This window comes from Thamnophis sirtalis, unplaced genomic scaffold (assembly GCF_051295495.1).
Source record: "Thamnophis sirtalis isolate CommonGarterSnake01/CBP01778 unplaced genomic scaffold, rThaSir2_p1.2 scaffold_3, whole genome shotgun sequence".
NCBI classification, from domain to species: Eukaryota; Metazoa; Chordata; class Lepidosauria; order Squamata; family Natricidae; genus Thamnophis; species Thamnophis sirtalis.
This window is the reverse complement of record NW_028261383.1, coordinates 30,730,050-30,754,428: the sequence shown is the minus strand read 5'-3', so window position 1 is coordinate 30,754,428 and position 24,379 is coordinate 30,730,050. Positions and strand designations below refer to the sequence as shown.

At 41.1% G+C, this 24,379-nt stretch overlaps 1 protein-coding gene across 4 annotated transcripts in view; it reads left to right on the top strand.

Moving 5' to 3' along the window:
• The window catches only part of VWA7 (von Willebrand factor A domain containing 7), a 46,010-nt gene that overhangs the window by 5,754 nt on the left and 15,877 nt on the right, over nucleotides 1–24,379 (top strand). For 3 of the 4 annotated variants that reach the window (XM_087708503.1, XM_087708502.1, XM_087708504.1), the window contains exons 2-11: nucleotides 4,534–4,794; nucleotides 8,535–8,816; nucleotides 12,012–12,108; nucleotides 14,289–14,402; nucleotides 15,459–15,654; nucleotides 17,794–17,963; nucleotides 20,340–20,452; nucleotides 20,863–20,979; nucleotides 21,667–21,846; nucleotides 23,417–23,594. In XM_087708503.1, coding sequence (XP_087564629.1) covers nucleotides 4,555–4,794; nucleotides 8,535–8,816; nucleotides 12,012–12,108; nucleotides 14,289–14,402; nucleotides 15,459–15,654; nucleotides 17,794–17,963; nucleotides 20,340–20,452; nucleotides 20,863–20,979; nucleotides 21,667–21,846; nucleotides 23,417–23,594 — 1,687 coding nt within the window. In that variant the 5' untranslated portion in view covers nucleotides 4,534–4,554. Of the gene's footprint in view, nucleotides 1–4,533; nucleotides 4,795–8,534; nucleotides 8,817–12,011; nucleotides 12,109–14,266; nucleotides 14,403–15,458; nucleotides 15,655–17,793; nucleotides 17,964–20,339; nucleotides 20,453–20,862; nucleotides 20,980–21,666; nucleotides 21,847–23,416; nucleotides 23,595–24,379 lie in introns of those variants that run through there. The other variant, XM_087708505.1, reaches the window with a different exon arrangement.

Below are 24,379 nucleotides of genomic sequence, written 5' to 3'. Positions count from 1 at the left end.
AAGCTGCTCCGGAGTGAAGGAGTGGAACCTCTGCCAGTTTGAACTAAGGTAACAGAATGTGAGGCAACTGGCAGTTGGAACAGAGAACTTTTCAGGTGAGGAGGGGGAGTAGAACTCCTTAGCATCAGAGCGTTAATTACTGTATAAGAAATACTAATGATCTGATGGACATTTCGAAAAATCCTTTCTTAGCAAGCACCTAGAAGCCAAGAGAAACATATGTGCCTAATTTCATGTTTGTAAGCTTTACGGTTCTGGAGATTTTGTGATGAATGAGTGGTATTTGGCATATATATATATAAATATATAACAGCAGCAACCATACTCGATACCACTTTCCTGTCAACAACCACCCTGTGAGTTAGGTTGGGCTGAGAGAGCGAGAGAGATTGGCCGAATGTCATCCAGGTGGCCTTCATGCCTAAAGTGTGACTAGAACTCACAGTCCTCTGGTTTCTAGACTGACGTCTTAACCACTGCACCAAATTGGCTCCAAATTCTTCAGTGACCTACAATCATTCACTCCTGCTATTAACAATTGTGGGATGTTGCTTTTCTCATCTTACTATGAGCCAGCCTTACCATTAGAAAGTCTGAGGCAGAGGATGGTGAAAATGGTTAGGAAGGTTTAGAAGACTGGGATATGGACCAAGTCGAAGTGAAACTTAGCTCCTACTCGAGTTGATCTCTACCTCCCTGCCTGGCCTGCATCCAGTTTAAATATTATAAGGCAGTGATGGCTAACCTTTTCAGGACTGAGTGCCCAAAGCACGTGCACCCCACTACATGGCCCCCACATATGCCCCATCCCCAGTGCATGCGCGGCAGAGACCCAAAGACCAGCTGGCTGGTGGGGGGTGCTCGTGCTTGCACAGCAGAGCTGAACTGGGGCAACAGCTCGCATGCTATCAGAGAGAGCATTGCATGCCACCTCTGGCACGCATGCCATAGGTTCACCATCACAGTTATAAGGGGACATCCAAAAAATTGGGGGAAGGTACTTGGTCTTGTTGGTTCTTCTTCTAATTTTAGGGGAATATCTTCTAACTTTACTTGTGTCATTCCCTGCTCTTCTCCCTCAATCTCCACAAATCCTTACATTTCTCAACTTCAGTGGCAATTGATCCAATGAGGAATTCTGTAAACAAAGAGGTTCTTTTAAGAGAAATGAATGCCATAAAGAAAGATATGGAGGAATTGAAGCAGTTGATAATGCTGGTAGATTAGAAAGTTGATAAAATTCCTTATGATAAGATGGTGCAACATCTAGTCCTTATGATCAATTAGAATTATTATATTCTCGCAAAGGAGTTGATGTCCAGTTGCATCTAAAATTAACCTTTCAACCATTCAAGTCTAAAGATGGTTCATCGATGATGTGTTTTCCATTCTTAAATAAGAGGACTTACTCATAGTCCCATAAAACAGATTAATTATACAACGTGACTGCAGGCTCTTGAGGTCTTGTTTATAAATATAAAACCCATGCAAGGCAGTTTGTAAGATGATTTGCTGGAGCGAAATCAGTGAGTGATCTGTACATAGATGGGGACTGCATGGGAATTCTAGGATATGCAATTAAATGAACAAACAATAAATTATTTTCCAGTAGAAGAGGCCTATGAAATGTCCCTTATCCAATGATTTTGCAAAGTGTTTCCTGAACTTCTGGGAGATTTCAATACGCATTTTGAATTTTAATGTTCCCCACTATACAATCCTTTATATTTCTACTCTGACCAATAAGACATTCTCTGAAAACTAGTTATTTGATTGTAGTGGTATAAGTTAGTTCATCCAACCATTAATTTTTCATGCCGCCCAGAGTCTTTATTTTGGTATATAGTACATTCATGGGCAAAATATGCTCAGGTTTGTTATCTTGCAAAACGTCTGGGTGTGTCTTCTTAAATAGTTTACTAGGAATTGGTTTTTTAAACATTCATCTCTTTTCCAATTTCTCTAGAAATGTCACTTGTAAGGAGAGAGGCACATACATCTAAGCACCTACTTAAGATTTTCCTTGTTTCCCTTCTGCTTCTGTAGCATAGATTCAGACGAAAAGCTACTTTAAAAATGTAAATATTTGCTCAAAAAGCTCTGCAACTGATTGAAATCTCCCTTAGGATTAGGTCAGGTATTAGTGAGTATGGGAACGTACTTATGAAGTTTTCTTGTTACTGTCTTTTTTCGCAGATTTCTTTTAAAATAATAATCGCCTGGGGATTGTAGCATAATCTCCCACTGAAATACTTGCCAAGCTGATGCTGCTTAGTTTTTGAACAAGTTCAAGCAAGGTCATCTCTAAGGACTAATATCTGCTGTAGTTTGCCATTGGTCAAGATGTGTACTCAAAATAGCTGAGTTCGGTCAACAATAAAGTTACTTATCAACCTAATCAAACATATTGCCCCCTGCAAACATATCTGCTGATGGGATTGTGGTAAACTGTTGAAGGACACACGATTTTTAAACGAACAAAATAAAAATGTCAAAATGTTACTGGATCTAGAGAGCAGAGGTGGGTTGCTCCCAGTTCGGCCTGGTTCGTACAAATTGGTAGTGGCAGTGGTGGGAGGCTCCGCCCACCCGCCTGGCGCTTCTGCGCATGCGAGAGAATGCGCACCCATGAGCAAACCAGTAGTAAAACTGGTAGAAATCCACCACTGCTAGAGATATACAGTGAAATGAACACGCTGAGGGGGCTGTAATTCAGGGAGTTTGATGATCAATCCATCACAGAAAATAGATCACTTGGATCTTTTGGTCTTACCGTCTGATGTGATTATTCAAAAATAGCATTTCCCTTTTCGTGTCCCCATGTGGATCTTAGGAAAGCATAACCCAGCATCCTATCATTGTGGAACATCGCCTAACATCACTATAACTGAAGATTGGTATTTATTTCTGTATGCATGATTAAAATGTAGTTAAAAAAAAAAAGCAAGAATAACAGAAGCCAAATAAACCAAAATCTTTTCCAAACAACTCTGGGCGGCTATATTTTATAAAAGTTATACGAGTAGTCCTTGACTTACAACAGTTCCTTTGGCGGCTGTTTGAAGATACTGCAGCCCTGTAAAAAGTGACATATGACCGTTTTTCACACTTCTGACCGTTGCAGCATCTCCATGGTCACATGATCAAAATCCAGACCTATGGCAACTGTCGGTTGCCATGTCCCAGGCAGAGGTGGATTCCTACTGGTTCGGCCCAGTTCAGCCGAACTGGTAGTGGCATAGTGGCCTGGGTCACTGGAACTGGCAGTGACCCAGGCCTGCCACGCCCCCGAACCGGTTCCCTGGTCAGTGCTGTCATCTTGTTTTTAAGTTCTGTGCATGCTTAATTGAAACATGCACGGAAATCGCACGCAGAAGCGAACTAGCAGGAAAGCCGGCCAGAACCCACCCCTGGTCTGTGGGTCAGGTGAGATTAGCAATAGCAATAGCAATAGCAGTAGACTTATATACCGCTTCATAGGCCTTCAGGCCTCTCTAAGCGGTTTACAGAGAGTCAGCATATTGCCCCCAACAATCTGGGTCCTCATTTTACCCACCTCGGAAGGATGGAAGGCTGAGTCAACCCTGAGCTGGTGAGATTTGAACCGCTGACCTGCTGATCTAGCAGTAGCCTGCAGTGCTGCATTTAACCACTGCGCCACCTTGGCTTGAGATCACTTTTTGCGACCTTCTGACAAGCAAAGTCAATGGGGGAACCAGATTAATTTAACAACTGTGCCACTAACTTAACTGCCGTTGATTCACTAACAAGTGTGGCAAGAAAGGTCGTAAAACGGGGCCAAATTCGCTTAACCAATGTCTCACTGAGCAACAGAAATTTGGGGCTCAATTGAGCCTCAAATTGTAAGTCGAGGACTACCTGCATTCTTACGTTTGTTTGTTTATTTATTTATTTATTTATTTATTTATTTATTTATTTATTTATTCATTCATTCAATTTCTGTAGCCACCCGTCTCAGTCAATGATTCAGTGGCTTAGAATTTAAACGCTCTAGTACAGCTTTTTAAAACAATAAAAACAACAGAAATGTCCAAAATAAATAAATAAAGATAGATGATAGATAGATAGATAGATAGATAGATAGATAGATAGATAGATAGATAGATAGATAGATAGATAGATAGATAGATAGATAGATAGATAGATAGATACTTGGCCAGTTAGCAAAATAACCATGAAAGGGGCTCTTCAGCACAGTCAGTGTCCCGGACATGGGAACTTAACCAGGGTTTTAGGGCCTCACTAACGTCTGATAACGTTTGGGGCCATTTTAATCTCCTTTTGCGCCTCAGCATCCGTTCCTCCATTTTGAAGGGCTCAGCTTTAAGCTTCTGCTGTGCTCAGTCATTCTCTGTTCCTTTCTATGGTTGAAATCCAAAGTTGCTTCTCTTCACCACAATGGTGGGGTGGCCTTCAATGGCTGAGGGAGCAAGGAAGGACTGCACAACTGACTGTACAATGACAATACAGAAACTAGGACCTCGTCTCACAGCAATTCTCTTTCTTCTATAGGTTCAGATAAATGTATCCAATATGGACCATCCCTTGGACTGCCTTGGGCATCTCCTGTGGATGCTGATGTTGGTTCATTTGCCACTGCAAGAAGTCCACGGGTTTTTCCCCAACATCTGGTCTCGGACCATGGGCTTCACCTGGGGATCCATCACCCACCAGGACATGACTGAAGATGCAATTCTGAACATCACTCTTCGCCTCTTTTTGGAGATACCTCACCCTACCAAGGGGAATCGCATCCAAGAAGAGGACTTTAAGGTGAGAGAGAACTGGATGTGGATACCTGAAAGGAACGCGAGGTGGAAGGAACAGAGATATCTGCAGGAAAGTGGGACAGGTTACAGCTGGGGTGGACAATTAATTTTCCCAAGGGACCACATGAGGAGTTTTACTGTTGAGGAGGGCTGAACCAACAGAGCGGTGAAGATGCGTTGAGCCCCACACATGGACATGCGTAAATTGAAAAAAATAGTGGTCACCTTCAAAATGAAAGCAGTGCAGTTGTATTGCATACATAGTGTTCACTTATTTACATTTGTTTTCAGATTTCCAATTGACCTCATGCCGGCGGGACAGGGACAGCCAATGTGCTGGATGTGGCCTGGAGGCCATTAAATGTCCAAATCTGAATTATAGCAATTCAGTTCCCTCAATGACATTCAAATCAAATAACTTTATTGCAGCCTTTAATCAGCCGAAATAAAAAAGAGGAGAAGATAGATAGATAGATAGATAGATGATAGATAGATAGATAGATAGATAGATAGATAGATAGATAGATGATAAATAGGTAGGTAAGTAGATAGATGATAGATGATAGATAAATAGATAGATAGGTAAGTAGATAGATGATAAATGATAGATAAATAGGTAGGTAGGTAGGTAGGTAGGTAGGTGGTAGATAGATAGATAGATAGATAGATAGATAGATAGATAGATAGATAGATAGATAGATAGATAGATAATAAATAGGTAGGTAGGTAAGTAGATAGATGATAGATAAATAGATAGATAGGTAAGTAGATAGATGAAAGATGATAGATAGATAGATAGATAGATAGATAGATAGATAGATGATATATAAATAGGTAGGTAGGTAGGTAGGTAGGTAGATAGATGATAGATAAATAGGTAGGTAGGTAGGTAGGTAGGTAGGTAGGTAGGTAGATAGATAGATAGATAGATAATAAATAGGTAGGTAGGTAAGTAGATAGATGATAGATAAATAGATAGATAGATAGGTAAGTAGATAGATGAAAGATGAAAGATGATAGATAGATAGATAGATAGATAGATAGATAGATAGATAGATAGATAGATAGATAGATAGATGATATATAAATAGGTAGGTAGGTAGGTAGGTAGATAGATAGATAAATAGGTAGGTAGGTAGGTAGGTAGATAGATAGATAGATAGATAGATAGATAGATAGATAGATAGATAGATAGATAGAGATATTTATACATTTTTAGTAAACATTAAAAAAATCAATGTCCACATGAACAGTGTGTTGTCTGAGTACAATTAATTTTGAGAAATAATCATAATAGTGATAATATTCATAACATTAATAATCATATAATATTTGCTTATCCATTTCAATATACCTTCCTTATATAATTAATCATTCTCTTAAGCTTTTAAAATTCTAACTTGTGCTTCTGTTAGTTAGCCGTTGATAAAACGCATCCCATGTTAAAAAATATTCTGTTTCTTCCTTCTCTTTAATTTTAAGTGTTAATCTATCCAGAAGAAAATAGTTTTTGAATATCCAGAACATTCAGTAATAAATAATGAGGAATGATGCACTTAAAAAAACGCTTAAAAGCATCGTTCTTATCAGATGAAATTAACCTAAACTCTAGAATTATAGAGCCCCTAACAAACCTGAGGAAGGTACAATACAACAGCTGGCATAATAAAAAAAAAAATTACCAATGGGTAATGCTGAGACGGAGCCATTTTCCGCTCAAACATGTTCATTTGCTTTTAATTAGTCTTTGTCTAATTTTGTACGCCACCGTACAGAACCTGGTAATCTTATATGTTATTTCGGAATTAATATCAGGAAGTAAGAATTGCTTGTAGCTCAAATGACATTGTAGAAAGCCCTCCTTTATTTACCTGAGTTGCAATGCCACCAAGGGGGTGGGGGGGAATCTTGCTCAAACACCTCCAAATTGCATCTTGTTCATTGCTTATCAGCAAACCTACCCCCCAAAAAACAGTCAGTCTGGCCAGCTTACTTGTTTTTTACTGCCAATTACCGTAATTGTCAATTCCCAGTTGAGGTCAGTTCCTTTATTGTTGTAGGTGACAGAGGTTGCTAGTGCTGATACTGATGTTTTCAATTACGCAACCAACATGATTTTATGACCTATTCTGCAACAGTCATTCAATGAATGGGGCAGTCATTAAGTGAACATGGCAGTTGTTAAGCAAAGCCATTGTTTGTAATGAGTAACTTTTGCCAGAAACTGGAAGTAGTTTTGCTAGTTCCTAGCAAAACAAGTCGTAAATCAAGGTCATATGACCACAGAATGCCACAAATGGCCATAAAGGACCATGAGGGGGCAGTGTCAGAACTTTGAATCTGGGCCATAAGATTTTGGAGTGTTGTTGGAACCTTGAGTGGTCACTAATCAAAGCGGTCATTGAGCGAGGACTACCTGCCAAATAAAAAACTTTGAAGAATTGGAAGGGAAGTGGCATTGACAGGAAGAAACCTTTAACCTTAGATTGTCTACTGTTGACCTCACTCCATTCCTAAGAGGTCTTTAAGGGGCGTGCATAAGCACACCAGCGAGCCTACCGTTCCTGTCCTAATATTCCCTTGTATTCGTATTTATTTCATGTATTCATAATCATGCTTATACTTATATCTATTATCTAATTCATGCTTGATGAAATATGCGTGTGTGTGTGTGTGTGTGTGTGTGTGTGTGTGTGTGTGTGTGTGTGTATGTATGTATGTATGTATGTATGTATGTATGTATTTAGTGTCACAACCCCTGGTATGCCCAAATATGGGAGGAAGCCTACTGCTTCCTTTCTCTGTCTATTGGCTTGTCACAAGAGACCATCCAGACAGAAACCCAATGTTTTTACTGTTGCCTTTGTTACATTTGTGTTGTATTTGTGCTGATAAATAAATAAAGGAAGACTAGTATAGATCTACTTCAAGCTATTTTAGATAAATACATACCTATTTCCCTGGCTCAGCTGATAAAGGAGGAGAACCTTGTGGCTTAATGGTTAACACATCTGCCTAATATGTAATACAGCCCAGGTTTGAATCCCAGTAAGGGTATGGCTAGCTGATGAGAGCTAAATATCTTGATATTTATATATTTTTATATATGTATGTATGTATGTATGTATGTGTGTGTGTGTGTGTGTGTGTGTGTGTGTGTGTGTGTATGTATATATATATATATGTATATATATACCATAAAGGTATGGCTAGCTGATGAGAGCTAAATAGCTTGAAATAGATCTATACTAGTCTCCCTTTATTTATTTATCAGCACAAATAAAAAAACACAAATATAACAAAGGCAACAGTAAAAATATTGGGTTTCTGTTGTGATGGACTCTTGTGACGAGCCGAAGGACAGAGAATGGAAGCAGTTAGCTTCCTCCCATAATTGGGGCTTACCAGGGGTTGTAAAAAATCTAATATATATATATATATATATATATATATATATATATATATATATATATATATATATATATATATATATATATATATATATATATATATATATATATATATATATATATATATATATATATATATATATATATATATATTTATCAGCATAAATATAATATATATATATATATATATATATATATATATATTTCAGTTGAGACCTATCTTTTCATTTCCCCTCAACACACTCTTCCTTCTCTACATTATTGGGGTGGGGCGGGGAATGGGTGGGCTTATCTAACATGTTGTTTGACTTTACTTCTGATTCCACCTCAACAGGACAAGACCCTATTGGCTGATGACATCTTTGCCGCTTTCTATGGTCCTGAGGTGTCGGCCAAGCGTTTCCGTGGAGCCATTGCAGAAGTGGCCAACGCCAATGCCGCCATGGACTTTGGGAATACGACCCGGGATGACCCCATTTTCCACTTCGATTCGGAGCTCATTCACTCTGCCAATAGCTGGCTGTTGCACGTTCGCAAAGAGATCCTTCAAGCTGTGCATTCTGAGCAATATGGCATTGCCCGAAAAAAGCTGGGACAGCTGCTCCATTCCTTGCAGGTATCTACCAAAATATATTAAATTCGAAATTAAGATAGCAGGGAAGAGGGCAGCCTTCTTGGTGGTAGCCCCAGTTCTATAGATGTAATGATCATTGGGAATATGCTTAATATCAGGGTTCCAAGTAATAGATCCATAGCAAGGAAAACTCTGAGGCAGATGAATTCCTCAAAGAATAGTTTTATTGGAGATATCATATTGGCACAAATCTGGTGAAAACCGACTCTGAAGGTTCCTGCGGTTTTCACCTAATTAAAAGAGAAAGTTTTCTCTCAACCCCAAACAATCAGTCACATGGTCCAATCAAGGCGCCATCTGGTTGCCTGGTGACATCACTCCTCCTTCCTCTGACCAGGTGTGAGAATGTCCTTGGTTCCCAAGAGAAAGTATTTTGTTTTGGCTAGAAATCCCAGCTCTCTCTAATCCCCCCTCCCTATCCCTCAACTCCAGTGTGGCAACACTGAAGCTCCAAGATGGCTCCGGTCAGGTCAGCTTCAGGGTTGACACTTGAGAGATGGGAGAAGGAAGAGGTGCAGATAAGATAAGAGATATCTCGACCCACAGAAGGAAGTAGGACATGGAAAACATCTCAGAAGGGACACTTGGTTTCTTGGACTGTAAAAGTGAGGGGGTAAGATAATGTTGGTGAACTTTTTTGGCCCCAAGTGCCAAAACCCAAGCGCATGTGCACAGGGAAGCCAAAAACTGAAAGAGAAGCTCCCTGAAACACATGTGTGCACTGGGAAGCTGAGCTTCCAGTTTCCGGCATGCACATGTGTGCCATGGAGCTGCTCTTCCAGTTTCCGGTGCTCCCATGCATGCAAAGACCAACTTGCCAGCACGTATGTGCGGGCCATAACCCGGAAGAGCAAAGGGCAACGGCTGGTGTGCCACAGGTTCGCCATCACAGAGGTAAGAGATGTGTTTTCCGACTTGACAAGATTCTTTTATATATAGTCCTTGAACTGCAGTTGTAATGCAGCCTACTCATTATAGTCATAAGTCATAACCAGTGGTGGGTTTCAAAAAATTTTGGAACCTACTCTGTGGCCTCCTTTATGGGAGTGGCTTGCCGGCCATGTGACCTGGTGGGAGTGGCTTGCCGGCCATGTGTTTTTTCTCTCTCTCTCTCTTCCTTCCTTTTGTCTCTCTGTCCCTTTTTTCTTTCATCTCTCTCACTCTTTTTTCTTTCTTATTTATTTATTTATTTATTTATTTATTCCTTTCTTTATCTTTCTCTCTCTGTGTGTGTCAGTCTGTCTGTGTGTGTGTGTGTCTGTGTGTCAGTGGTGGGTTTCAAAAATTTTTGGAACCTCTTCTGTAGGTGTGGCCTGCTTTCCGGGTCCACTGGTGGAACCGCTTCTAATCGGTTCGGTAGATTTGACGAACCGGTTCTACCGAATAGGTGCAAACTGGTAGGAACCCACCTCTGGTCATAACAGTCGTAAAACCATACCTTAGCATGTAGTACCCAGATATACAGGTTAAATACAGTTAGTCCTTATTTAACGAACTGAGTTGGGACCAGCAACTCAGTGGTTAAGCAAAGTGGTCACTAAGTGAAACAGCACCTGTGCTTATGATCTTACTTATGCTTTACAGACCTACAAAGATCATAAATGATAAATGCTGGTTTCAGTAAAAAAAAAAAAAGACAATTGGAGAACCAAGATTCGCTTAACAATCATGCGTTTTGCTTAACGACTGTGGTAAAAAATGATCACAAAATTATCTCTGGTGACATATTGACTCCACTTTCAACCACATCAACCTATGACCCAAATTCCAGTCCCAACTGTGGTCGTAAGGTAGAGGATACCTGTACGTGTTAAGAAATGAAGCTTGCGAGGTTAGATAGAACAGTCTCTGGCCAGAAAGAGAACCATGGGCCATGTGGTACTTTCCGTGGCCGTCAGGAAAATGACCAAGGATCTGTTGACTTGGAAAGGCAGTGGGAAAAGAGCGTAGAATTTAAAGCTAGGTCGTTAGACCTATATAAGGAATTTGAATTCTACTCCCACCAATGGATAAATCTGTGACTCTGCGGCTTCTTTCTTATCCAATGAATAGACTAAACTTGCTGAGGCATGTCTGTAAACTTTATGCCAACTACCCCAGTCCTGACTAAGGGATTAAATATCCAGAGAGACGAGAATTAACAGTTGCGCCTGGGGGTATAACCAATTACACCCCTCAACTAACTCCCTTATATCGTATTTTTCAGAGTATAAGACGCACCGGAGTATAAAATGCATCAGGTTTTTGAAGAGGCAATTTTTTTAAAGGTTTTTGCATTCTGCAGACCTCCGAAAAATGGCATGTTTTTCATGAAAACGGGCCTGTTTTTTGTCAAAAAAAGGGGGCATGCATAGCCTTTAGAAGACTTATAGAGTGCTCCTGGGGGCTGGGGAGGCAAAAAATTCCATGTTTTTCGCTCATTTTTGCCCTCCCCAGCCCCCAGGAAGCTTCCTAAAGGCTATGCACGGCCATTTTTGCAAAGTGGTGGGGTTTCAGAGGGCCAAAAATGCTGGATTCATTGTATAAAACATACCCAGATTTTTCAGCCTCTTTTTTGAGGGAAAATTGTGCATCTTATACTCTGAAAAATACGGTATTGTCTATTATGAATCAATGCACTCTCATCTTTCTGCTTTTTCAAATAGTCTTTAATTTTGCTGTTCCGCAAAAACTTACAGCCATTCATTTAGTGACTGTTCAAAGTTACAACGGCACTGAAAAAAAGTAATTTAGGACTGGTCCATGGACAACTTTTGCAACATCCCCAACATCATGTGATTAAAATTTGAGCCCTTGGCAACTAACTGGCATGCATTTATAATATTTGCAGCATCTCAAGATCCTGTGTTAATTCCCAGGTGGCTTGCGACATGTGATGTCAATGGGGGAAATCAAATTTTTTATTGACATATGATTCATTTAACAATGGCAGTGATTTGCTTATCAACCAAAGATTGTAAAATCTCACCTTACTCGCTTAGTAACTGCCTAGAATAGCGGATGGTAATTATGGCCCCGTTTGTAGTTGTAATTTAGGGACAGCCTGTACTGAAATCACACCAAAAAGAGCAAGAAGCTCTTAAATTTGTTAACTTTTAAATCAAAATGGAGGATCGCAATCCATAATGTAACAAAATCATAATACAGCAGCTGTTCACCCACTTTCTCTCCGGCCAGGATTTCTACAGCCACAGTAACTGGGTAGAACTGGGATATGAAGGAATACTCCTTGACTTGGTTCAGCCTGGCCGCCAAATTCAGTCTGTCGCTGAAGGTATGGATTTGGTACAATTTTTCTGAGTTTGCCTCCACATGAGATATATTATTATTAGTGGGTATCAGGCCCTGATTCACTCTCAGAGAAGCCTGTTTCCAGCCTGCTGAGAATTTATTGATTTAGCCTGTTGATTTATTCATTTGGTCTATTTATATAGCAGCCCATGCCAAAGAATAGAGTAGAGTAGAGTAGAGTAGAGTAGAGTAGAGTAGAGTAGAGTAGAGTAGAGTAGAGTAGAGTAGAGTAGAGTAGAATAGAATAGAATAGAATAGAATAGAATAGAATAGAATAGCAGAAGGGATCTTGGAGGTCTTCCAGTTCAACCCCCTGCTCTGGCAGGAAACCCTACACCACTTCAGACAAATGGTTATCCAACACCTTCTAAAAGGCTTCCAGTGTTGAATGATTTAGGATGGTGAACAATATTCAAAATAGAAGTTAAAACGATTAGAATCCCAGCTACAAAAATTGAAATACAAAGCTGCTGAGAGAAATACAGATAATCCTGGACTTAAAAGCATTCAAATTAGCAATCGTTTGATGTTAACAATGGCACAGAGAATTAACTGGTTCAGCCTGTTTATTTATTTATTTGCTCAATTTATATAGCTGCCCATATCAACAAACGATTTGGGGTTGTGAACAATATTTAAAATAAAAGTTAGAATGCTAGCTATAAAAATTGAAATAGATAGCAACCGAGAGAATTACAGGTAATCCTTGATTTGCAATCCTTGATTTAGTGACTGATTGAAGTTAACAATGGCACTGAAAAAAAAAATGGACTTACAAACAATCCTCACACTTAACACTGTCCAGCATCCCCAAGGTCACGTGATCAAAACTGAAGGCAGGACAAGAAGCCATGGATGGAAACTAATCAAGGAGAGAAGCAACCTAGAACTAAGGAGAAATTTCCTGACAGTTAGAACAATTAACCAGTGGAACAACTTGCCTCCAGAAGTTGTGAATGCTCCAACACTGGAAGTTTTTAAGAAGATATTGGACAACCATTTGTCTGAAATGGTAAATGGTTTCTTGCCCGAGCAGGGGGTTAGACTAGAAGACCTCCAAGATCCCATCCAATTCTCTTATTCTATATTCTAAAATTCAAGTGCTTTGCAACCAGCATGAATTGAAATAGAAATAGAAAAAGGACTGGACTAGAATATAGAATAGAGTAGAGTAGAGTAGAGTAGAGTAGAGTAGAGTAGAGTAGAGTAGAGTAGAGTAGAGTAGAGTAGAGTAGAATAGAATAGAATAGAATAGAATAGAATAGAATAGAATAGAATAGAATAGAATAACAGAGTTGGAAGGGACCTTGGAGGTCTTCTAGTCAACCCGCTGCTCAGGTAGGAAATCCTATATCATTTCAGACAAATGGTTCAGACAAATGGTTATAATGGTTGTAGCATCCTGGGATCACGTGATCACCATCAACAAGTTATTCTAAGTCTAACCATTTGCTTCTGGCAAGTAAGCCAATAGGGAAAGCTGGATTCACTTAACAACTACATGCTTCACTTAACAACTGCAATGATTCGCTTAACCAATGTGGCAAAAAAGGGTTGTGAAATTGGCATGGGGAAAGTCTCAGCACAAAGAGGCCTGGTGATGCAGTAATTGAAGTGCGGTATTGCAAGCAACCTCTGGCCACAGCCTGGAGTTCAATCCTGACACGAAGCTCAAGGTTAACTCAGAACAATTAATCAGTGGAACAGCTTGCCTCCAGAAGTTGTGAATGCTCCAGCACTGGAAGTTTTTAAGAAGATGTTGGATAACTGTTTGTCTGAAGAGGTGTAGGGTTTCCTGCCTAAGGAAGGGTTAGATTAGAAGATATCCAAGGTCCCTTCCAGTTCTATTCAGCCTCCCATCCTTCCATGGTTGGTACACTGAGGACCCAAGTTTTTTTTTTTGGGGGGGGGGAATATGCAAATAATGCTTCTACATTGTAAACCACCCAGAGAGTGCTGTAAAGACTTATGGAGTGCTATGTATGTCTAAAATGCTATTGCTATTGCAAGATTTTGCCAAGTCAAAGAGAGGGAAAAACGGAACCTGCGTTCATCAGTCCATTTTGCCTGAGACCGAGGAGGGTCTCCAGACCCCCCACCTCCACTGCCTTTTTTCCTACCCCCCTTTTTTTACTCCACAGTATTTCTCTTGTGCCTTCTCAGCTGGCCTCCGGACTTGCCAAGACTGCTCTGAATGGACCTGCAAAGGAAATCTCTTGGACAAGCTTGCTGTTCTCACCACGGGTTACTATGGCTCCCGTCCCGAAAAGCCTATTGGTATGTTTTTGTGGCCAACAGAGGGGTGGGTGGGAAAGGCTCTGTTTGAAAGCCAAGGAGATCCCCCCCCCCTTCCCCTTAATACTATCAAAGCCGAAAGCCTCATTTGTATTCTTCTTGCATCCTTAGAGAGTTGATGCTAAAATCTATAAAGAGGGGGGAATGAGTTTTGGCACAGCTTCCAAAAACGTTTTTTCTCCCAAATGTGTTTCTTTGAGATGTTCTCTCCATCAGCTGCCTGCTTTATTTATAGTATTTTGTGCCCTCTGTATGTGTGTGTGAGGGTGGGGGGGCGGAGGAACTGTGGAGAATTTTTGAGCCTTTTCATAGTTAATTGATGGGGAAATGAATGAATCTTTTCTGCTTCAGGATTTGTAGAGGTTTTTTTTTTTGTCCTCTGAAGCTTAGTCTGGAGCCGTCCATTATTGTTTCTCTGACAGAGGAAGAAGGAAAAAAAATAGAATAACGGAAGCCTCTAGCAAAAGAGCTTTCTGGATTGCTCCATAAATAAATCAGTTCCTTTATCAGTCCATCCTGGGAAAAATTCTCTGATCTCTTTTTTTAATGCAATAATTATTATTTTTGCACAAAACAAATATGCACCTTTATGCAGAATTGTTAAAAAGGGTTGGTCAGGCTGGATGAAATTATATAGCAGAGAATACCTGTAGCTAACAGACCTCCATAAAGATATTGTGACACAGCTCATTCTAGTAGGAAGTCTAAGAGGTTTTTAAAAAAAGCATATTAAAAAACCCATATAAATGGTTGAATAAGAAGCAGAGTTTTCTACAGGAATAGTGTTATTCCATATCTGCTGAATATAACACCGCATTGGCCACAGGAAGGGCATCCGGCCAGTAAACACACAGCTCCATTCAGCTGCCCAGACTCCACCCCGCAAGGGATAATGAGGTCATTAAATGGAGATGATGATGACGATGATGATGATGGTATTATTCCATCCTTCTCCAAATGGTATTATTCTACCCGTCTCCACCTTTGCAGTTGAAGATGCTAGGCTGACAGTCTTTTTCCTCCTTCCTTTCTCCTCAGGGAAGTGCAGTCATGGCGGGAGGTTTGATGAGAGCCGCCATCAAGAACCTCGAGGCGGCATCAATAAGGACAGCGCCTCCAAGTTCTTCTCACCTCACCATTACCTGCACCAGAAGGCAGCTAGGCTGGCCCAGGAGGCCTCCGTACACTTCCTGGAGAAGATGTGGCGAGAAATAGGGGACAGGCAATTTATGAGGTAATCTGGTCTCTTCTTTTAAGGTTCTTACAGTTAACTGTCACCTATGGATATGTGGATTGGCCGTAGATAGTCCCAGGGGCCTTTTTCTGAAATCTCCAACCATTAGTCCTGAAATTAGGTATAGGGCCATTTTATGTTGATTTTACACTCCCCTCAAGGCAGATTAGAAAGCCTATAAATTAATAAATTGATATGCTGACCATTTTACAAGAGAGCGACTCTAAAGAAATTAAAAGACCATACCTGTCTCTTGTGGTAAGCAGCATTGTGTAAAGTGGCTGAAAAGAATTAAGGAACAGCAAGCCAAAGAAATTACAGGGACAAATGAAACGAAGAAGAAAACATAGTTAAAACTACTTTTCATCAGCCTCATTTGCCGTATCTTTCCATCCTTGCCAATTATCTTTGCTTCTACTGAACACTGATTCATGCATTGCTTTTTTTATTTTCTTTAAATTTTTCATCTCATTCTTTTTGAGGATTTCACCAACCCCTTTCTCCATCATGTTTCTCATGTTTCTCATCTCCTTCCTTGCAACCCATTGGCTATTCTTTTATCTGTTTGTTCTGTGTTTTAATTCTCTATTTGCTTTCTCTATGTGACTGAACCACATCAATGTTCCTCTTTCATCCTTGCTTTTGTATGAATCCGCATTCTTTCAGCAGTCATTCATTTTTGAGCCTTTCTCTTCTCGTTCCATTAAGCACGTTTCGTAACACTCCCTTTCCCCATCACATTCAAATTACTTTCTCCTGTCAACTTCAATTTTCATTTACGCATAACAAAGCAAGCAGAAGTGTCCTTTTTATATCCAGCCATCTCAGCTTCTTTAAACAAACATCAATTACTCACATTTTCAGTCGTCTTGACAATCGTTAATTCTTTATGATAGGCCACATGCTGCCTAATACTCTGAAAAATTTCCCTGTTCATCAATTCCATGCAACTCTCAAACAAGGCTCTCTTGATCTTCAGGATATTCATTTTCAGATCTCATCTCTTCTCTTGCACTGTACAGTTTAACAGTTGCTGTAAGTCAATAGAGATAACAGTCAAGAGAGAGCATTGGCTGAACACAGCAATTACACACCGAATTACATGCATCCCATTTTAAAATGTAATTTTTATTAAGGGTTATTACAAAACATAGAAAAAATGAATGTAAACTAATAAAAAGTAGGAAAGGAAAAAGCAGAAGAAAAGAGGAAAGGAAAGGAAGGAGAAAGAAAGAAAGAGAGAAAAGAGAGAGAAAAAAAAGAAAGGAGGTTTTCTGACTTAGGCTTCCCTAAAAAGCATGAAACAGATTCCTGGTCATGACAAAACCTCTTTTATTAAACAAATGTGAATTCATCTCATTCACGTTCAGCAAAGGCCTGGCAAACAGTCTTTCAAAGGTGAATTTATGACGACAGACCTTATCTAGCTTGGAAAACTGCCATATTTTCCAAATGCAGTGCAGTACAAGGAAAGACTTGGCACAGAGTCTCTGGGATTCACGGACAGATCTTCAGACTCCTGAAACGAATGAATGAATTAACGAATGAACAAATTGTTTCCTGAAAAAGCCCACTCCCCTTTCGTTCTTCTTTTATTTCCTATGGGAGGGGGCCATTCACTTCCCACCTGTGGCTTTATTCCCAAATTGATCTTGATTTCTTAGCTGTTCTTTTCTTCTGGCAACTCTGCACATGCGCACACTGGGAACAGGCTCCAGCTGTTCCTCTGCCTCACTGCTGTCTAGCTCCGAAGGCAGCTGAGAACTGCCAGACAGCCTTGGCCCCATCTCTGCCTCTGATGCAGAGCCCCCATCCGAGCCTTCCCCAGCCTCCAGGACTGGCCCATGCTCCTCCCCAATCTCCTCACTGAGAAAAAAGTTGAAGGCCTTCTCTCTGTAAGTTTCCAGAGTTCCACACTGGTTCATTACACTAAGCCACAATTGGTGGTTTTTGCATAGCCTGGTAAACTGCAACTCTTATATTACAGACCAGAAGGACTAAGTTTATTTAACAGGCTAAGCCTACATAACATACATAACATGCTAAGCCAGCTCCAAATAAACCACATTATCTCTTAGCATCAGAGAATAATTTAAAGAATAATTTATTAAATCACAATTTGCACAATTTTGTTTGAAGGTTGCTAGATATCAGCCCAACCACAGGCCTGAGCTTTGTTGTGGACACCACTGGAAGTATGGGGGAAGAGATCAGCGCGGCTAAGTTTCAGGCACGGGAGATCATTGAACGGCGCCAAGGCACCCCTCAACAACCAGATTTTTACCTCTTGGTGCCTTTCCACGATCCCAGTAAGATTATTGACACAGTCTCTTTTTTTACTTGAATTTCATTTTTTTTATATTATTGCTTGCTTGTTAACTTTGTCCCCAGCTTTACGAAGTAGAACAGTAGAATACAAAGTAAAGTAGAATACAAAGTTAAAAATGAAAGTGAGTAGAACACAAAATTAAAAGTGAAGAATACAAAATAAATAAAGCTTAAAATGAGAGACCTTGAGAAAAATAGGGAATTGCAACCTACCGTATATACCAAGTTGACAGAACTTCTGGCTATTTGACCAAAGTCTTTGCTGAAATAAAAAAAAATCTTTCCCAGCTGGAAGATGGATTTTGGAGATGAGGCTCTTGTTGCAAGGATTTGGGATTTCTGATCAACAAGCTCTGGATGTTTGCAGAACAATAGCAATAGCAATAGCAATAGCAGTAGACTTATATACCGCTTCATAGGCCTTTCAGGCCTCTCTAAGCGGTTTACAGAGAGTCAGCATATTGCCCCCAACAATCTGGGTCCTCATTTTACCCACCTCGGAAGGATGGAAGGCTGAGTCAACCCTGAGCCGGTGAGATTTGAACCGCTGACCTGCTGATCTAGCAGTAGCCTGCAGTGCTGCATTTAACCACTGCGCCACCTTGGCTCATAGAACAGAAAGAGTTGCAATGTATGGCTGTGAAAGTTGGACCATAAGAAAGGCTGAGTGCCAAAGAATGGAGGCCTTTGAACTATGGTGCTGGACTGGAGAAGACTCCTGCGAGTCCCTTGGATTGCAAGGCGATCAAACCGGTCAGTCCTAAAGGAGATCCATCCTGACTGCTCTTTAGAAGGCCAGATCCTGAAGAGGAAACTCAAATACTTTGGCCACCTAATGAGAAGGAAGGACTCACTGGAGAAGAGCCTAATGCTGGGAACGATTGAGGGCAAAAGAAGAAGGGGACAAAAGAGAATGAGGTGGCTGGATGGAGTCACCGCAGCAGTAGGTGTGAGCTTAAATGGACTCCAGAGGATGGTAGAGGACAGGAAGGCCTGGAGGAATGTTGTCCATGGGGTCGTGATGGGTCGGACACGACTTTGCAACTAAGAACAACAAGAACAGAAAGAGGGCTCTGTCCCAATGATCTAAAAACTCAGGGAAACTCATTTGAGAAAATTTGTGTGTGTGGTGGTGATGGTGGCGAGGAGTTTCCCTGAAAGATTCTTAATTTAGTGTTTCTCAGTAAAAACACTGTAACGCCACCAATGGCAATAATATTAATAGCAATAAATCATCATAAAACATCAGGATAAGTATTGCAATTCTAAAATGGTTTTCTAAAATGTCTTGGAAAATATAACAAGTTTTCACCTAGTACTGGGTACTTGTAGGTGTGTTTTTCTGCAGAGGGCATCCAAGCAATTCTATACGAAAATACTAAGAAATAATATCAGATGTTTTGAGAATTGGCCATTACTCTCCCCCCTCCCCACTCTCTTCTTCTTTCTCTCCCTCCGTCTCTCTTTCTCGCCTTCACTGCCCCCTCTCTCTTTCTTGCTTTCTCCCTCTCTCCTTTCTCTCTTCTTTCCCCTTTCTTTTGGTCCCCCTCTATCCCTTTCCTCTCCCTTTCCCTTTCTGTCTCCCTTTCTCGCCCTCTCTCTTTCTCTGTCCCTCTCTCCTTTCCCCTTCCCTTTCTCTCTCCCTCTCTCTCCCTTTTCTTTCCTGCTCTCCCTGTTTCTTTCTCTCTCCCTCTCTTCTTTCCCTCTTCCATTCTCAATCTCTTTCCCTCTCTCTCTTTCTCCCTCCCATTTAAGTTTTTTATTTTTATTATTTTTACAAATATCAATGCATGAACAGTGTGGCACCAGGGTGTCCTACATTCTAGTACAAATAAAACTAATAGCATTAGTCATAGTTATTACTTCTCAACCAACTTATATATTTCTAATAGTAATACATGTTTATATAAAGTTGCAATCTGTCATTATTCGACTATTCCATGTTTTCTTTTGCTGTTGCTCTTATTTTATTATATAAAAGCGTATACAATAATTTCTCCCTTTTCCCTTATTTCTCTCTCTCATTCTAACTTTTAATCATGTCACTCTTTCTAAGAGCCAAGGTGGCGCAGTGGTTAAATGCAGCACTGCAGGCTGACTGCTAGATCAGCAGTTCAGCGGTTCAAATCTCACCGGCTCAGGATTGACTCAGCCTTCCATCCTTCCGAGGTGGGTAAAATGAGGACCCGGATTGTTGTTGGGGGCAATATGCTGACTCTGTAAACCGCTTAGAGAGGGCTGAAAGCCCTATGAAGCGGTATATAAGTCTACTGTTATTGTTAAAAAACATTTTCTTTCTATCCTACCCAACTTCTAATCATGTCACCTATTTCTCCCTCTCCCTCTCTCTCTTCTAGGTTTTGGACCAGTCAGTAAGACCAGTAACCCTGAAGAATTCTGGGAAGTCTTAAACACCATCAGCCCGTTGGGTGGTGGAGATGAGCCTGAAATGTGTCTATCAGCCCTGGAGGTAGTTATTCATGAAACACCCTTTTCATACTGTAATCTCTTCTTTGTGGCAGCCCTTTAGATATTGGAGGGCTGCCACAAAGAAGAGAGTCAACCTATTCTCTAAAGCACCTGAAGGCAGGAAAATAAACAATGGGTGGGAACTAATCAAGGAGAGAAGCAACCTAGAACTAAGGAGAACTTTTCTGATAATTAGAACAATTAATCAGTGGAACAACTTGCCTCCAGAGGCTGTGAGCGCTCCAACACTGGAGGTTTTCAAGAGCTTGTCTGAAATGGTATAGAGTGTCCTACTGGGTTGAACTAGAAGACCTCCAAGATCCCTTCCAGCTGTTATTCTATTCCAATAAATGTCATGCTCAGGGGACGTATATGAATCTTCCTTGTCTTTCTCTCTCTTTTTTGACTTAGCTTGCCCTCCAGAACTCGCCTCCCTATTCTGAGATCTTTGTCTTCACTGATGCATCTGCTAAAGATGCTCACCTGAAAAACAGTGTGGACTCCCTAATTCAGGAAAAGAAGTGCAAGGTCAGCTGGGCCTCTTCCTTTTATCCTTTTGGGGACATTTCTTTCCAGTTGTGTAGTATGCTGGTGCAAAATATGCCAGCTTCTTCCTTCCCGCATCCTATTAACATCCAGGCACTGGGGTGTCAGATGCTAAGAAGCCAGGCTAATGGGTGTTTGGGGGGATAAGGCAGCAGGAGGAAATGATGGTGTGTGTGATTGTATCATCACACAAATGTTGCAACTTAGATACTTTCATGAACCATTGGGACACAAGTACCGTGTTTCCCCGAAAATAAGACCAGGTCTTATATTACCGTATTTTTCGGAGTATAAGGCACATCTTTTTCCCCACTAAAAGAGGGTGAAAATTTGGGTGCATCTTATACACTGAATGTAGCCCCACCCACCCGCCGGCCCCCACCCTTTGGCCTCTGCTCCCAGCAATTTACCACTTGGAGGAGAAGACATATGTCATCTCGAACTGCTAGCAGAAAGGTTGCAGGTAAATCTTATGACAAGAGGAGAATCAAAAACAAGAAAAACTATTCCAGTGTGATATATTGTGTCCCCAGCCACCATTTCCAAACACAACGTTACCATTTTCATGCAAAATCGATCCACATTTCTGAACCCTTTCGATGCAGAAAATTTAGAATATATTCTGCATTCTGGATCCTAAGCCTGGGATTCTTTCTTTCTCAATATCAGGTGACCTTCCTAATCACAGAAGATCCATCCAAGACTCGAACGAAGCGGGAAACGCTTGCCCCAAACCGATTCGACTTGTACGTTCACTTGGCTGAGAGTTCGGGAGGCCAGATTATATTCACAGACAACGATAACATCCGGCGGATGGCAGAGATTATTGGCGAATCCAGTTTATCTTCGGTAATGGCAAGGTGCATGTGTGTATATGAATACTTAGATCATACAGGTCAGGAACAGAGGTGGGTTGCTCCCGCTTTGACCTGGATCAGGCGAACCGGTAGTAGCAGTGGAAGGAGGCTCCGCCCACCCGCCCGGACTCTTCTGTGCATATGCGTGAGCATGTGTGGGAGCGCCCCCCGAACCGGTAGTAAAAAAATTGGCAACCCACCACTAGTCAGGAACTTAACAAACATAATTGGGACTCCAATTTTTGTTACTAAGCAAGGTCGTCATTAAGTGATTTTAGAACCTTCTTTTGCTGTGGTTGCTAAACAAATCAGTTATTAAGCAAATCTGGCTTCCCCATTGACTTTTCTCGTCAGACGGTGGCAAAAGATGATCACACGATTCTGGGACATTGTAACCGTCATAATTACATGCCAGTTGCCAAGCATCACATGACCATGGGAATGCTGCAACGGTCATAAGGGTGAAAAGCAGTCATCAGTCACAAGCAATGGATTAGGGGACTGGAGACTAAAACATATGAAGAATGGTTGCAGGAACTGGGCCTGGCTAGTCTAGTGAAGAGAAGGACTAGGGGTGACATGATAGCAGTGTTCCAATATTTGATGGGATATCACAGAGAGGAAGAGGTCAACCTATTTTCCAAGGCACCTGAAGGCCAGACAAGGAATAATGGATGGAAAGTGATCAAGGAGAGATTCAACCTGGAAATTAGGAGGAACTTTCTGACAGTGAGAACAATCAACCAATGGAACAGCTTTGCCTTCGAAAATTGTGGGAGCCTCATCACTGGAGGCTTTCAAGGAGAGACTGGGCTGCCATTTGTCAGAAATGGTGTAGGGTCTCCTGCATGGGTGGGTGGTTGGACTAGATGACCTACAAGGTCCCTTCCAACTCTGTTAATCTAATCTAACCCTCTTCATAAATGTTGTGTTCTCCAGGCCTTTAATCATCTTAGTTGCTCTTCTTTGCACTTTTCCCAAAGTCTCAACATCTTTTTTGTAATGTGGTGACCAAAACTGGGTGCAGGATTCCAGGTATGGACTGTTGCAGGAGTGGGTTCCTGCCAGTTCTAACCTCTTCTATAGAAGAGGTTCCACAAATCTACAGTGTCGTTTAGAACCGGTTCCAGCTCCCTCCCCCCCCTCCCCCCGCCATCTGCACATCATCAAGATGAAGAGCGAGAGGAGGAATTCTGGGAGTTGAAATCCACAAGTCTTAAAGCTGTCAAGTTTGAACACCCCTGGGGTTCTTTTTCTAAAGGGTTAGGGGTGCAAGGGTCTTGTAACTTGACAGCTTTAAGACTTGTGTGCTTCAAATGCCAGAGTTTCTGAGCCAACATTTTGGTTGCTAAGCAAGAGCTTTGTAAAGTGAGTTTCACCACATTTTACAAGTTGGCCACTCCCACCCAGTCACATGGCTGGCAAGCCACTCCCACCTAGTCACATGACCAGCAAGCCACTCCCACAAAGCAGGCCACACCCACAGAAGCGGTTCTTAAAAAATGTGAAACCCACCACTGGACTGTTGTAAGTCAAGGACTACGTGTGTGATATTTTTCTAGGTGACTCTCTTTCGCTACCACAAAGGAAACATCCTGAGACCTAAAGGGACTCAACGGAGGACAAAGAAGCAGGCTCCCCAATTGGCAAACCACCAGTTCTGGATTGACAGTTTGGTGGACCACGTGGTGGTGACCATCCAAGGCTCCGTGGAGTTCTTTGAAATAAGGGACCCTACAGGTAGCCATCTATATTCCCTCTTATACCGATTTGCTTTCATGTTTTAAGTTTTGAACTTGTTACAAACCACTTTTATACTTTGCAAAATGTTTCTTTTTCTTAACTTCGTGGGAATGAGTGTATGGTTACAACGCTGGATTAACAGTTGAGGAGATCAGAATATAGCCTACTTTCACTTGTAGAAACTCCACAGGGGCCTTTGGCAATCATTTTTGTCTCACAGGATGGTTGGGAGGAAAATAAAAAAGATAGAGTAGAATAATTGGAAGGGACCTTGGAGGTCTTCTAGTCCAACCCCTTGCTTAGGCAGGAAATCCTACAGCATTCCAGACAAATGGCTATCCAACATCTTCTTAAAGATTTCCAGTGTTGGGGCATTCACAACTTCTGGAGGCAAGCTGTGCCACTGATTAATTGTTCTAACTGTCAGGAAATTTCTCCTCAGTTCTAAGTTGCTTCTCTCCTTGATTAGTTTCCACCCATTGCCTCTTGTCCTGCCCTCAGGTGCCTTGGAGAATAGCTTCTCTCCTTCTTCTTTGTGGCAACCCCTGAGATATTGGAACACTGCTATCGTGTCACCTAGTCCTTCTTTTCATTCAGATTTCACCTAAAGTCCTGTACAAAAATGTGAATTATAAGGTGTCATCTACTAAATGACCTGTTGCTTAGCAAACATTTAAACTTAGGATATAGACCCTGAAAAAAATTACTTACAAATCAGATTCAAAGTCCCAGTGGCCACACATACTCCATGATCACATGATCACATGTAGGGTGCTTGACAA